This window comes from Anopheles aquasalis, chromosome 3 (genome assembly GCF_943734665.1).
Source record: "Anopheles aquasalis chromosome 3, idAnoAquaMG_Q_19, whole genome shotgun sequence".
NCBI classification, from domain to species: Eukaryota; Metazoa; Arthropoda; class Insecta; order Diptera; family Culicidae; genus Anopheles; species Anopheles aquasalis.
In genome coordinates, this window is record NC_064878.1 from 45,810,989 (window position 1) to 45,826,563 (window position 15,575).

A 15,575-nucleotide genomic window follows, 5' to 3' on the forward strand; every position below is an offset into this window, starting at 1 on the left:
AGCGTCGTTAGTCAATTAATAGACTGTTAGGCAGCAAACAAGAGACAGCTGCTGCTGCTAGTGTTACTGATGCTGCTATCCAGGGAAAGGACAAGATCATTTGTGAAGAAGTGTCAAATGGTAGTCGAGATGGGGACCTTTGATCACCACCCGCTGGCACTGTCTCTGACTCGAAGTGCTCTACGCGTGATTATCATTAAGAGGACTGTGTGTGACGGGGACCCCCCCCGTTCACTGATGACATCGGACAGTGCGTCCGATATGGAGCCGCTTCTCTTTCGAATCGCATCTCGCTCAGGCTCTCGTTGTCTATCTTTGTCAACAGAGAGCTTTTACTCGGGCGATGACGCTCGACAACGCAAGACAATCCTATAATTGGGAGTGAAATTTAACAAACTCCGTACTTCAGACGTCGCTGTTCGGGTGTGTAATGTGATTAGAAAGGACTTGTTTGCCCCGTTGACTCCGAGTGTCCAGTTTCGTTCCGGGAGAGGCGTCGAAAGTTCCAGCCAGTGGCATCCGTGGAGTGCAGCAGCAGCAGCAGCAGCAGCAGCAGCAGCAGCAACCGGAACGTCTTGAGTGTGAAATCACTGCCACCGCCGGTACAAAAGATGATGGTGTTTTTCGGGATCAGCGGCTCTGTTTGGGGGCATTGCTTCTTCCGTTTTGCTTCTTGCTTTTTATGTTAACCCATAATAACTAATGCAAACAGTTTTAGAAAGGAAAACGATACAAACCAACCAGCTCTCTTCGAATCCAATCATCATCCACCTTTCACCTGGAGCAGCTACTCCAAGAAGATCTCGGTCCAATTCGTAGTGGACCCCCGAAAAAAAAACCAACCCCAATCCACCGCTGCAATGAAGCAGCTCATGGTGCCTTGCGAGGGATAGCTCTAGTGATTCGATAAACAGTTGCAGGTGCGAGTGCGCGAGTGGTTCACCGCTTTGCCTTTCGTCTGCCGTAGTGCTCTCATTATCATCGCGGTGCGGCTACGTAACACACAATCATTACTCGCGGTAGCCATTACAAAATAGTCCAACGGCACCCCATTTGCCTTTGGTTGTCGCAGGCGAGCGCTGGCGAGCTGTGGAAGAGACGACATCATTTCGGTCATCACCATCATCATCGAAATCGAAAGCAGAGATACCTTTGAATTGGGGCTTTTTGTTGCGTTCTTCTTCGTGTTTTTGTTGTGTGGTGGACTCTCGGCTGGAGCTATCATTAGCGACAAGTGCCGTGACTCGATGTGTAGCATCCATGATTTTTTTTTTCGTGCTGCCTAGCAGACTCGTCGTTAATCTTGTAAATGGATTGTGACAAACATCTTTATGCAAAAAAAAAAAAAATCTCCTGCCCCAAGAAACCCTTTTACTTTCCGAAATGAAGCAGAGAATTGCAGAAATGGGAAAGGTGGTCAGCAAAAGCAAAGCAGCACCACAGCTTTTTCAGTTGATTTGTTTACTGACAGTGTACAATGGCACGGAGAGAGAGAGAGAGGAAGAAGCTTAGTGCCTCGAAGGCGAGCGTCGCAAACCATTGCGAAGAAACGGTTAATTTGAATAGCTGCTCGCTGAACGTTTCTATTTGATTTGTAAAGGCGCCGGACTGTGCGCTAACCTGGAGCAGTTCTCGGGGTGTATTTTTTTTTCTTCTGTCGGTTGCAAACCGAAAGTGAAATGGTTCACAAGCACGTTCACAAACGTTGGCCCCCAACCCTGCGACACCATATTGTCCAGTCGAAGCAAAGCGACCTTCAACACCTACGGCTAAGCGGCCGCGCCACGATGTAAGCCCGTGATTAATGGTGTTAAGATTAGCTGGCAGCGATTGCATGGCAGGCAGGCAGGAGGGATCCAGCACGGTCCTTTGGCTATTAAAAGGCACTTGGTCGTATCTTAATTTTTATTTGTCGATCGTCCCTCACTGATTTCGTCTTATCAGATCAGCGCGCCAGCAGCAGCAGCATGGGCAGCATAAACGGAAAGGTGGTTGGTGTGAGCACGTTTCTCATAAACCACTCCTCGTTCGCCCCCGAAATCTGGATCAACTTTCTATCGAGCGGAAGCGCACGAGGCTGGCTCGCTGGCTATCGGATGGACGGGCGGAGTTTGTTGCTCTGCTTGACGGAGCAGCCCTAGCCCCCCGCTTCCGGGTGTCGTAAAGTGGCGTTTGACACGCGGACTACATTTTATGCTTCACTAGGCCAACATAAAGTACAAGGTTAATCAACCAAAAATCGGTTTCGATGTCTATGCTGGTGCTAGTGGTGCTATACTCCCTCTCTCGGTGATAAATATCATAGTTTATGCTCGTCGTGTTATGCTCGGCCACGAATGCGCGATCACAGTGCTGTGCTTTCGCCTGCACTTTTGTTCATTGCTTCGGTGAGGCTTTTGGTTGAGATCGTTATGCTACTGGGACTGGAACTGGTAGTTGTTGGTGAACTGATTTATGATTCCCGGACTCCATTCAGTAGCAGCAGCAGCAGCCGAGGTAGCGTCAAGGTTTTTCAGTTAAGAGTTTAGTTGTTTTCAACCTGGTATCTCCATGCTCCACCCTCGACGACGGTGCGTCGCTTTGGAGTGCGTACAATGAAAGGCGGTAGCTGCGGTGCTCCCAGCACTCCCATTGCCATAACTGAACCCTTTCGATATTCATTGCTCTAGGCTGGGTGGTTTCTGGTGGCCAAGGCGATTGCTTCCAACGTTGAACTCGGACTCAAAGTGTGCGCAAAATGGCTAACCAAACTAGGTCAGCACAACTTTAACGATCGCGTGGCGCTGCTGCAACTGAAACAACACGCTGGACACTCCACGCCCTGGTGGTGGTGGTACACCACAATCACGGCCGCAACCGGTAACGCCCAACGGACTCGCCTTGCTCGCTGCCTGGGACCACGCCGTACGTCTGTTGAATCGAACAATGCACCGTCCACCCTGTCGGGTAACCTTTCCTACCGGACCTAATTGCACGTTTCGAGGCTCGGGAGCATAAAGTTAAGAATCGAAATGTTAACCATTGGCGCCAAAGCAAACCTTGACAGCGACAAAAGTGACAAAACAGCGAGGAGAGAGAAAGAGAGAACTTTCGCCCAAGACGAACGCCCTGCTCGACGAGATGTCCGCGTCCGAGATAAGCTCCGCGTGACGAACATGGGGAAGGAAGGGGGGGGGGGGGGGAACGGCAAACCGGCGACGACCGACGGCGACATGACAATGGGCATGTTAATTTTATCTCTCTGTCTTTCTGTCTGTCTCGCCTTCCTTCCTTCAGCCCAAACAACAATGCAAACATTATGCTAATACAGCAGAGATGCTGAGGGAGATGCTGGCAGATGTTGGCAGAATCTAGGAACGACTATCCAAATCGGAACTGCAGCACCGGCACTGGAGCGTGGCACGAGCGGCAACAACATTATCTTCGACTTTCTAACCTCGCCCAAAACGGTGCAGCCACAATCGGCGACAACGAACGAACGAACGAACGGAAAGCCTACGAGCACAGGAGTGACAAATTGAAATTGGAGAAAGGCAACAGCAACACCAGCAATGCTGCAGATCGAGCGAGTGCAATCGGAGTGCACGACATCCGGAGAGGCGTACCAGACGCACCGGGAATTGAAATCTAGTCGCGATTCGAGAGATCGACATTCCAGGACTGACAGCAATCCAGTTGCGCCCAGTTGCCCTGGAATAGGGTCGTTTGAGTTGGTACACAGGGAAGGAGTGTCCAGTCAGGCTTTTTCCCAAAGACCGTACGGCCCAAATGGAGCATGAAAAGTGTCCCCTGTCCGATACACCCCATGGCCTCGTTGTCAATGGATCATGGGACCACAGACGAGATATCCACTCTTGGCCGCTACTCGGTCGCTGCTAGTTAACCACCACCAACGGGATGAAGAATAAAAAGTAAAAGGTGTAGTACGGTGTCGAGCATAAATAGCATTCCGAGGGGCGTTACAGTTTTACCACGAACGATCGACCAGCATGTACGATGTCCGCGACACTTGCCAACGCATGTAATCATATTTGAGGGACCGGTGGTCGAGGGTGTGGTTTTCCGGGGGTAATGTAATGATCGTGTGACGATCGTTATGACAGTGACACGCTGCACCACACATACATCGCCGGGACGGGCGCATATGCAGACGACCGGTTAATGGGCGTTTAATGTACCTGCCGCAACGGGTCGCCCCGATGATAACACCGAGGGTGACACTGATGGTGACGGTGTTGGTGGTGAGGTGAAACATTTATAGGGTCGTGGTTTTGATGGTCCGTTATGGTGCGGTTGTTAGCCGAGATTGTTAAGGCAGAGATTTTAAGCTGCCCTTTGCCCTGGGGCCCATCTCAGGTGTTTATCTGGGCCTAGGAGCGTTTATGCTTTGCACTGTGCTGAGGAGATGTTGAGGTGTTCGACTTTTAAAAATTTATTACTAAACGATCATTTATGATTTAATATTAATATGTCTGGCTGGTTGTTAAATTAAAAGATCCATCTTGTTTTAAACAGCTTCAATCTTTTTTATAATCTGGAGTTTCATGACGTGCTAATAATGATTTTTCATATTTTTCTGACTGCATTCTACTGTTCGTAAGAAATACTTAATGGATAAATGGTTTTAAATGGACAGAACAGTGTCAATACAAATTGCAGCTCCAATGTCTCATTCAATGTTTCATGAACAGTTTAATAAAACTATTTTCTAGTTTCAAAATGTTGCATTATTCCACCGCAGCCAGGTATATGAGTGCAAACAAGAGCTAAAGAATTGTTCTTAAATTAATTGAATCACCCTTGAATAGGCGCTCTGAACGGAAACACTTTATGTATTTAAATACATTTATATGATTGTAATAGAATAAAGACTTTGCTTTTGAAATTTTAAATCCTGAAGAGATTGACTATTGCTTGTTATCATTTTTTTTAACATTATATAAAACTATCATTAAGATGTATCTTGAGTTATCCGAACAAAAGCCATGAATGCAATTTTGCTCGAGTAAAATGAATCAAAATTTCATTTTCAGTCCCAAAAAGAACGAACAACGTGTTGAAGAAGCATCTTTTTCATTTAGTTCTTAAAAATGTCAAAAAATTACCTAAAAATCACATTAGAAGGCGTCATACAATAAACGAATGGCCTGATGCGCGATTTTCTTGACGGTCGAGACACTGGCTTGAATGGAACAATAGATCTCAACGCTCGATGGTCAGTTGGAGTGGTCAGGCACGTCTTAAAACATTATCTGGATCACGCGTGATTGAGTGCACGAGCCCGCAGTGAGCCCCTGCGGTACTACCATTAGCATACTTTTGATCCATTCTGGCAACGCATCCAAGCTTCCAAAACGCGTGACTTCCGCCCATTGCCACAACGAGCGAAGCAAAGGTAGATGACTCCGTTAGCAGGGCTTCCATCATAATCTTCTGCACCACCACCAGCCGCAGCAGCAGCAGCAATAGATACATCCAGGAAACAACAGACACTCAACATGATGCTCCCCCCCATTTGGTCATCTACCCGCAATTCCCTGATGATCCGAGTTACCTCTCTCCGTTCTTCGTTCTAAATTCAGCATTTTACGAGCTCATTCACGCCGATTACGATCTGCACTCTCGTGCTGGACGAGTGCTCGTTTTCCCTTCATCTGCTTCCATCCCCTCCCGGGTTTTGTCGTTCTAGCCCCACAGAACAAAAAAGGAAATGGAGAGAATATGGCGAGAAGAAGAGAAAATGATTCCCACGCACCGGCTAGAACAAGCAAACGGTTTCTTTTGCGGTTCATTTCATCCGGTTCCGAGACTTTACCACGACGGCGACGACGATGCATTGCAACATGAGCACCAGCGACGAATTATGATGGTTTTTTCGGAGGTTTTTGCTTCTTGCGAAAATGATTACGCAGCGAAGTATGACGCAGTGATGGCGTTCGAGATGAGACTGCGTTCTGCTTGGCCGGTCACTGTGAACCGGCAGGATGGCCGGAGTTAAGGCCGCCTAGAAGCCACCACCATCGTCACAGTTGCATAAATTATAAATCTTTTAGATCTGGACACTTTTCTTGAGAACAAAAAAAAACACCAAGAACCCCTAACCAACCAGCGAGCGAAAAGCCTTATCGTTCTCGCCGACTAGAACGTCCAGGGGCTTTCAGATCAACTTTTTCCATAACCCAATTTCCCGGGCTATCAATCCCACCGCCCCGACTTCCGAGATGAAGATTATCGAAGAAAAAGCTCGTTTTCCGGCAACTCTTTATGATTGTTGCCACCATCACCCCCCGCCCAGAGCTTGTGTCTGTCTGGGAGGGTAATAAATCAGAGAGAGAGAACATGGGCTTTGGAAGAAAACGCCGGATAAGCACGAAGGAGCCACGATAGTCTGCGCGATCGACGGCGTGAATGGCACCGCGTCTGGCCGGGTTTGGCATTTAATTATTCATCGGACAGCTTTCCGCACGACCAAGTTCCAAGCACGACGACGAAGGGGATGCGTTCTGGTGGCCGCAAGGAACACGAACGGAAGTCGCTGAAGTAGATGCGACGCGACCAATGACGGTAGGATCCTGCCGAAGGGCGCGGGACATTTAATTGAAAATGAATGTCGATCGACATAATTACCCAGCGTGACGTCGGTTTGCTCGACGGTTCCGGAAGGACGGTTCCCTTTTTGGACTACTCATGAGATTAAGACCACAAACTCGGAGAGTTTTCGATGGCAGGATGATATCTAATAAGCTGTTGTACGCCGTAAAAGACTATTTAAAGAAGCGCTCACGTGCTTCAAGGTCAACCAGATGATGGGCATCGAATGCGGACGGCCCCAAAATCGGGTGCGCGATCAACGGACAAGCGTTCCATAAAGACGGATTGTATGGAGCTTAGGATTAGTCTTCCTCCGAAAATGGTTCCACTCCGCATTGGGGCTGTCGGTTGAATTTTGCCGTTTACCTTTCGCGCCATTCGCTCGACAAAGACGACGACTGACAATGGCCAAGGGGTGCCGAAGGGGGCAGCTACCCCTTAAGCTACCACCGTTACGCCATCAGGCGCCAGATCGCGCCTATTCGTCACGGCGTTCGACAGTTGCTCGGCGTCCGATGGTGCCCCTTCGAACCGCTCGTGCTTTCGGGCATTCCCGGTTCTTTAGAAAGACCAGAAACCAGAAAGAATCGCATTTCTCTACGCTTCAATCAACCATCCAGCCCAGAAGGTAAGGTACGACCGGACGGAAGCCATTTTCAACTTGTTTGCCTCGATCGGCTGCTAATGATCGCTGCTGCTGCTGCTGCTGCTTCTCGTCGGTGGCGGCGCCTGATGCTGAACTTTACCGTGTCCGCAGTCCGGCAAACTATCCCCGAACAAAATCTGTTCCCTCGCCTCACTGATCCGTGGCTAATGAGCGCTCATCAATTGCTTGGCTGGTCGGCCAATGGTGCCATCTCTCTGCCGGGAGGGAAACCCGAAACCATCCTGGTGTTGATGGTCGCTGGTATGTTGCGCTGCCGGTGATTTCGGCCACATTGTGCCTCGACTCGATACTTTGTTCTGACCAAAGCCGAGTGGAAACCGGGGGGTAGGGGGTTCGCGGAGGGTTGCATTAAATTTATGGGCCATTTTGGCTATTAACATATTTTTATGGTCATCTCCATCCCCTTTTCGTGCGTCAGGAGCTTGGTTCGGAATCGTGTCTTCTTGCCATTCTGCGAAACCCCTTCGTTAGTTCCTTGGGTCGATGGTCCGAGCGGTCGAGAATCTCGAACGCAGAAGAGGTCGCCAAGCGTTAATGTCTGGAGTAGCCGTTGCTGATCTTCATCGTGGTGTGACTGGTGACAGCGACAGTCGCTAAATTAGGCGGCGCTTCCAATCCAATCCACAGATTCGAAAGGTTGACCTTTGCTTGGTTGACCATTTGATTATTGGCGAATGGCGAGAGACAAGCTGTGTCGTGCCGTGCCATGCCGCACACGCTAGATCACTCTAAGGAACGATCGATCTGGACTGGAGGTTAGGAATAGAGAATGGTCGACCAATCGGTCACCCATTCGGTGGGATCCGTGTTTCGACGTCGTGTCTTCAATCGTTAATTGGGATCGCGACACAGTGGCCGTTGAGCTGGCGTCCAAATTTGTCGCCACAAAAACCGGATCTTCCCGCCCGGGCGGGGGACAGATGATGATCGGTAGATCAACGTGTAAGGTCAGACATCAGATCGTCGTCGCCAAATCTGACCGATAGCGGATCTTTTGGGGGAATCGTGTGATCGTCGACCATCACCTTGACTTTTACTTTCACCAGAAGTTCGCACACCAGAGGTTAGTATCGTATCCGGCCAGTGCCCTTCCCAGCATGACACCAACCGCGATATTGCACCGCGATATTTTTGGCGCGAACGGATTCAAATGACCACGGTGCGGTGGTGGTGGTGATGCTGCATCATCATCTGGATTGATCTGGTCGCCGAGTGTCGAGAGTGCAACGCACTTTCGGGTTGTGTCCGGTTGCCACCATCTTCTCTCCACTCCCTCAAAATGGGAGAAAATTGCAGACGGACAGAGGAGGAAAATGTGGTGCACTTTCTCGGACCGAACCGTCCGAAAGAACCGAACCGATTGAAAGAGAAAGGCCACGGGCTCTGGCAGTGGCGTCTGGTAGTAGCGTTGTGCTGTGTCCAGCTCCGCTAGACGGTCGTGGTGGTGGTTTGCCACCAGCTAAGACCGGACCGGCCTCTATTCCCCTGTTTCCTTCTCCTCGTTCCATGGCATGGTTCTCTACTGGCCAATATTGGATCGTGTAGTGTCGTGCTGGGCCTTTATTTCATTTCAAACGCAACGCGCTCTCTCTATCCCTCTCTTGCTGTGGTCTGGCCGTCCCTTTTCGATTACTTCATTTCTCTCGTCGAATGGAGTGCCGGTTGGGCCGGAATGGGTCCGATTCTGCCCTGTCAATTCACCGTCACCGGCGTCTGCACCGCGGGTCCACGTCCGTCCGTGGTACTGTCTGAAAATCAATCACGCTTCAATGTGTCAGCGGCAGCAACAGCAGCGAGAGCAACGGGGTGCGGCAGGTCATGCTGTGAGCGAAAGCATTTCCATTTAAAATCATTTTCATCCGCCACCCCTTGAGAGAGTGGCGGGGTGATCGGTGCCAACCGTTCGATTGAATCGGAGCAGCGACAACAACAACCGGGGAAAAAAATCGTACTTTTGTGCGAATCTGTCCGTGTCCGCGTGTGTCTGTTATCATATTTATTGTTTGCATTCGCGCACACCACTGCCACCCAGTGTTGGAACATTATTTTGCTTCAGTTGTTGCTGGGGGTGGAAAATTGCTGGTGAAATTTTGTGGCATCCAGCCACTCGAACCCTGCTGTCAATAGGACTCTGGGAGAGAGAGGATGGTTGAATTGGACTCCTGCATCCAGAAGTGTTGGACTGACGCGGGATGGATTTGTTATTTGCTTGTTACAGTCCTGTCCGGGCTAGTAGCCGGTACCGCACCCCCGTGGTCACTGGTGCGTGCGAATGTGCACCAACTGTTGTTGTTATATTCTCCTGGGTCTAGCTCACGCGTGGGCTGATAATCCGAAACCAGAACGTGACGAGGAGAAAAAAAAGGATCGCCCCCCAAAAAAGGGATGCAAAATCTGTTAAATATTGAAAGAACCCAATTTGCAAATTCACCCAGAGGGGCGCGCGCGGTGGTAACAGAACACCAAATCCGGCGGATTATTGATTTTGGGCCTGGGCTTTGGTGGGAGTTATCGAATGGGAGGTCGGTTTGTGGGGAACACAACGAATTTCCTGGAAATTTGCGGCTCGAGTATCAGTTGATTGAGCAATGGGAAAGTCAATTTACACCAAACTAGAACAGTGTGAATGGGGAGTAAATTACTGTTCCGCGAGCACACAGATATGTGTTTTTTGGATATGATTTGTGGATTTCCGGCGGTGTGAAAACCCAAAATCTGGCACCAAACCAATCTGGCAATCCGGGTTTCCGGTCGCGGTGATGTAAATGAAAATATCCTCTTAAAAGCGAATAATCCGTTGGCTTTGTTTGCTGTCTAAATTTGGATTAAAGGCCTCTGAGGAATATTGATTTTTAAGCAAACGGATTAACTGTAGATGCAGCGTTGATCATGTGCGTGCCATTTGCTGCGATCACGAGACGATCTGCCCGCTTATCTATTCTTCCACAAAAGCATGATATGAGCGGTCATGCACTCTCGAGCTAGGCGGCCAGATATCAGCCAACGGTTGGCCACTTTCATACTTTTACTTTTCCATCTCACCACGGAGAGCACAGGGGAAAAAATCGAATTCGCAATGCATGCCCCCCTCCCGCTTCACGCTCTCGTTATCACCTTCTCGGTTTCAACTTTTCGGATTCGGATGTTTGATTGAAAAGCCCGAAATCGAAACGAAATCACAAAAGGGATGAGGCGACCGGTGGCTGCAACGGGATCATAGACCACGAAGAAAAGGTAGCCAGCAGCAGCCCAAAAGAGAGGTTTCTCAACCGGAACGAGCCGTGTGCTCGTGGCCAGAAGAAGGTCCGACGCGGTGAGATTGAGTAACATTCGTCCGTCCGTCCGTAGCCCCGGTCATTAGCCTGCCTGGTGGGCTGTTGGCCGGTTGGTGTGGTGCGGAAGAAAGTGAGTTTTCGCGTCGTCTTCTCTCCCGGGGCACATCTTCTTGGTCTCATCATGACGACGACGACGACGACGATCTCCGCAAAATGATCGACCGAGCTAGCGCGATCGCATTTTGCGTGAATTGAAACGCGCACCGGTAAAACCTTTGCAGAGTGGCATCTTTCAATTGCCTCGCTCTACCATTTGTGGCGTTTCATCGCGCTGCGTGATCGTGGCGTGATGGTATGCCGCTGCCAGGCGCTGCACTGCGTCTGTTCGGAATTTGGTATCGTGGTCGAGGTGGTGTTCGAGGTGGTGGTGGTGGCCGTAGTGGTGGTTGTACAGCCCCGTCTATCGACCCCACGCGCGCACTTGTTGGCACCTCAACCGATAAGAGGCTAATGTACGGTACGCCAGTGTACGGCGCTGGAGATCAGCGATCATTGACTTGACGCTCCAGATTATTACGGTAAGTAAATCGCGAACAGCTGGCGTGCGGAGTCGCCGATCGCTGCTGGAAAAGCCCGCGCGAGGCTGATCAGATCCAGATCTAATGCCAGATCAGTGTTCTGTTGCCCTAGGAGGCCCGCCAGGCCATGTGGCCACGCGAGAACTCGTTTTGGAGTGCGGTGAAAAAAGGGAAAGGCGAACTGAAGGCAGTTGCAGTTGCAAGTCGACGCTCGGTGAGGTCCACCGTTAAGGCCTCGTGTTTTGGGTCAAGTGATTGTTGAATTTTCTAACGAGCCCCGGCCAGTCTTGTGCTTGCTGTCCGGGAACCGGGCGCCACCTTTCGCTTGGAAACGCTGCCGACCGGCGGCCATTGGTTTTTCCTTTTCCCTCACTGCAGATTGCAATCGAATCCCTTTCATCTTTCCACGCCACGGCAATGCAGCGCAGCACAGGAATGATTAACAAGCCGGGACCTAAAGGCCCATTCTAATGCTGCTGCTGCTGCTGCTGCTGCTGCTGAGGCCGGGAGCGGACCAGGAAAGATGATGGGCACTCTTCAACACCTTGTTACGTTCGTGCGGCACCGTCCGAAAGGGAGTGACTGATTGGGCACGGGCCATTGGGGACGGGGTTTTGCTGGTTTGTATTTCCGTAATCTTCTTCCGTGCCACATAAACATTATGCGCGAGCGTACGAGCTTCCTATCGGCGCGTCGTCAATTAGCGGAAAGCGTGTCGATGCGAGGGAACGGCAGCGCTGACAATGTTTCCAAGCGATCTTTACCATGCGATCGAGAGTCGCCGACAATGTTGTTCGCTCGATCGATCGATCGATTGCGTTGTTTGCGTGGAAGGTAAATGTGAGAAACCTTTTCATTCCCCTCCGGGGAGGACAATTAGTAATCATAATATCTTAATGCAATAGAAGGGAAGCTGCAACATCAGCGAAGAACCTTCGACAGAAATGAGAGGATCTGTCTGCTACATTCTAGAACTCGACAAAAGAACTGGGTCATCGAGAATTATTAACCGTTACGTGGTGTCCTACCTTTTCGGGATGGTCACTCGGCGATAGCGAAGTAGATAATCCATGTTGTACATGCTTTTATCCACCGCTCGTGGTCTCGGTGAGAAGATGTGACACTTTGGCCTGGGCCCGTTAATCGATCACTTAGCACCTTCGCCCGCTGCCTCGACGGAAGGTTGCGAAAACCGAAGGCGAAAGAAATTTCACGTCAGCAGCAACACGTCTTCTTTTCGCCGTTCGCAGAGTTGAATCGAATTTTAATGAAAAGAAAAGAAGATTCACTTGGATAGAGATCACTTTCGAGAATCATTCGCGCGCGCGCGCACCCGTCACTGATGAGGTCACTTCGTTTTCGTTGCCTACTAGGCTAAAGGACACGATGAGGGCCACAAGGTGATTAGAAGAAAGCAAGATGGTACCTAATGAGCTTCCCGGCTTGCTTCGCTGTACACTTGATGCACTTTTTCACTCGTTTACTGGTTTACCGGAGAAATGAAATTATTTTTAATCACGTTCACTGTGGTCATTTCGATAAGTATTCAAGAACCGGGAACCGGACTCACGCACTCTCACTTGTTCAGCATCACGCACTGTTTGGCATTCGCGATTGCATTCGGTCTTTGCTAGCAATCGCAGTACACACGGCGCACATTTACATCACTTGGACTACACAAAGCAGACACTTTGCTCGCGAAAACAGGAGGAAACGAAAGCCACCAAATCCCCACACCGGTGGGTGGTATTCCCGTTGTTGCTAACGGACGCTACGGAAATCAATTTGAAGTTTCGCGGTGTCGGTGCCGGAACAAGGAATCAGCGATCGTGGTGCGGTGTGCATTCGTTCCGTAGGTATGCAGAAAATCAACCACCAAGTCAGACCAAACAAAAGAACAAATCAAATTTACAGAAATGAACGTACTGGCGTACCTGGTGGTGCTGGTGGCTGAACTAATCGACGAGACGGGAGGAAACAGTGCGAATCGAATGCGCGTCGGCAACCACAAATAACATCGAAACAATTCGCGGGATGATGAGGCTCCGCACGAGCGAAATTCCTTCTCCGGCGCACGGCAAGAAGTGTCACACGAAAGTCACTCTGTCTGAACGGAACCTGCCTTCGATCACAGCACAGCTGTGCGTCTGTTGCGAAGACGACGACGAGGACGACGACGACGACTGTTCCGATTAGTGGCCACGGCTTGAGTGAAGCTGTTTACGGTAATTTTTCTGTTTATTTCTCGCAAAACCCCCCCGCCGAGTGGAGCCCCACGATGAAGACGAAGACGACCGTGGTGGAGGAGGAGGGCAACGTAGTACAGACCTACATTTCGCCGGCCGGGGATAGAACGAGACGGGGAGCAAGAGTGAGAGCGAAAGGAAAAGAGAGACACAGCAAGCGGCGCGTTGCTACTGATGGGGGAGCAAGAGAAAGGCCAACAGAGGCTGTTGCTATTCCGCTCACACCAGGAGGGCGGCTCGATTGGACAGAGACAGAGCGAGCGCGTGAGGCGCCACCGGCCTCCCCTTGCCCGGTGGAGAGGCTTCGGTTACACGTTTTGGAGCCACGCTCCAAACACTCCCACTACTGCTAGCGCTTCGTGCTACCGCGTGGAGTGTGTTCGCTAGCCTCTCGACGCACTTTTGGGCCACCGTCTGCGCCACCAGCTGCGTCAGCTGTGCTGTGCAGTGCTTCCCGTTTATGCTCTCCATATGCGCGCACCGTCGCTCTCTCTGTCGTCGTTGGGGTTCGTTGTCTACCGTTCAACGACATCGTTCGTGTTGCGCTCTCGGCTTTTTTGTTTTGATCGTTGCTTCGTAGCTCGCGCTCCGACAGATCCAGCGTTGTCGGACCAGTTCATGCGATTGCCTACTTTCGGTCGAAAAGAACGGTGGATTTCGGATTCGATCGTCGGAGAGGACGAATTTACACGATCTCGTTCAGTATGCTTCAACGGCGGTCACTCAATTGGCCACTGTTTGCTGTATTTCGTTTACTCTGCCACTACATTCATTCGCTTTAGCCCCAGCGGGAGGGGCCGGTCTTTGCCTGCATTTTATAAATCATTTCCCTTCCCTTCGTCCACGGTCCGCGTTTGTTCAATCACTCACTATCATCTGCTGCGTTTCTTTTTTTTTTGCATCTCATCTTCATTCGCCCGTTCTGTATTTACACCTAAACAAAGTCCATCGGTTGGAGTTTGGTAGTTCCACTCTCGATTCTTTCATCTCAATGCAACGCCATTTTTTCGTAATACATGCTGTTGCTGTTGCTGCTGCAGCTGCTGCTGCTGGTAGAAAGAATCGTCAGTGCTTGCACAGCTCCGCGACTTACTAGACGGTCTCTATCAATTGCATAATATCGTTTTGCTTTGGTTTTTGGAATGTATGAGTGTGTGTGTGTTTTTGGTGTATGTGTGTGCGCATTTGTAGGTAGTAGTAGTGCCCTGCACTTCACGATCACGATCCTTTCGTCTCTTCACTTTAGGATTTCTCTATTCAAATGGTAACTTCCATTTCCAAGGCCTGTGCCCCGCCTCCCGGGAGGAGAGTCTCTGCGCGTAATGCCGTTTAGCCTTTCGTGTTAAACAGGCGCACCAGGACCATGGTCCATACTCGAAAGGACTCTGAAGAGTTTCGTTCCTTCTCGATTCAGGGGTTTTCTTGGAAGGGAGGGATCGAGTATCATGATTACCTACTTGTTGCATTTGTTTTTAATTTTCTCTTTCTCTCTTTCATTTCTTTCACTTTCATTCTTTTTTTTAATCTCTAGTCTGAGTGTAACGCATCCCGGATTGCCTAGTTTCCGCCCACCCATACACACAAACCCCCCGTTTTACAAATAGTGCACGAAAGTTATCAATTCGGTTACCGGCTCAGTCGGTTTCCGTGTGTTAGTTTAACTAGATAGTTTTGGTTTTATTTCACCTCCTGCTATCGCTCTTCTTTCGTTCCTTTTTTCTTTTTGGTTGCTTTTTTATCATTTGTTTCACTTCCTCATCGCTTCTCCCTAATTTGGGTTTCATTTTCCATACGAAACTTACACCTCTTTTCCTTTATCTTTTCTGTGGCTTTTTTTGATTGAATCACTTGAATCATACCGTGTCCGTCTTTTAAGGATTTCCTAAACCAGTTTTCTATCCCCTCTTTCCCTCTGCCTCTCAGCAAGTGATCGTCGATCATACATTCATTTGGTTTAGTTTTGGTTGTTTTTCCTCTCGCGCTGCTCTATTATCTTCACTACAGCTTTTGAGTCACTCCATCACAACATTACCTATACAACAGCTTAGAAATACACTTATCAAGTCGAGAGTTGACGGCCTGAATCAAGAGAGCGAGAGAGAGAGAGAGAGAGAGAGAGAGAGCACTGGACAAAGCCGGCCAAAAATAGACAATACGACGATAATCTAACAGGTATTAATTAGCAGACGGTTACGGGGAATCGACCGTGCCACAGCGT

The 15,575-nt window shown here is 49.7% G+C and overlaps 2 protein-coding genes across 3 annotated transcripts in view; both read right to left on the bottom strand.

Moving 5' to 3' along the window:
• The window catches only part of LOC126575926 (heparan sulfate 2-O-sulfotransferase pipe), a 103,655-nt gene extending 91,187 nt beyond the window's left edge, over positions 1 to 12,468 (bottom strand). Inside the window, exon 1 of the mRNA XM_050236947.1 lies at positions 12,140 to 12,468. Coding sequence (XP_050092904.1) covers positions 12,140 to 12,192 — 53 coding nt within the window. The 5' untranslated portion in view covers positions 12,193 to 12,468. The remainder of the gene's footprint in view (positions 1 to 12,139) is intronic.
• A 1,632-nt stretch (positions 12,469 to 14,100) lies between these two features.
• LOC126575924 (uncharacterized) overlaps positions 14,101 to 15,575 on the bottom strand; it is a 106,906-nt gene continuing 105,431 nt past the window's right edge. For both annotated transcript variants that reach the window (XM_050236944.1, XM_050236945.1), the window contains one exon: positions 14,101 to 15,575. This exon is cut by the window's right edge and continues 2,321 nt beyond it. The gene's annotated coding sequence lies outside the window, so the exon portion shown is untranslated.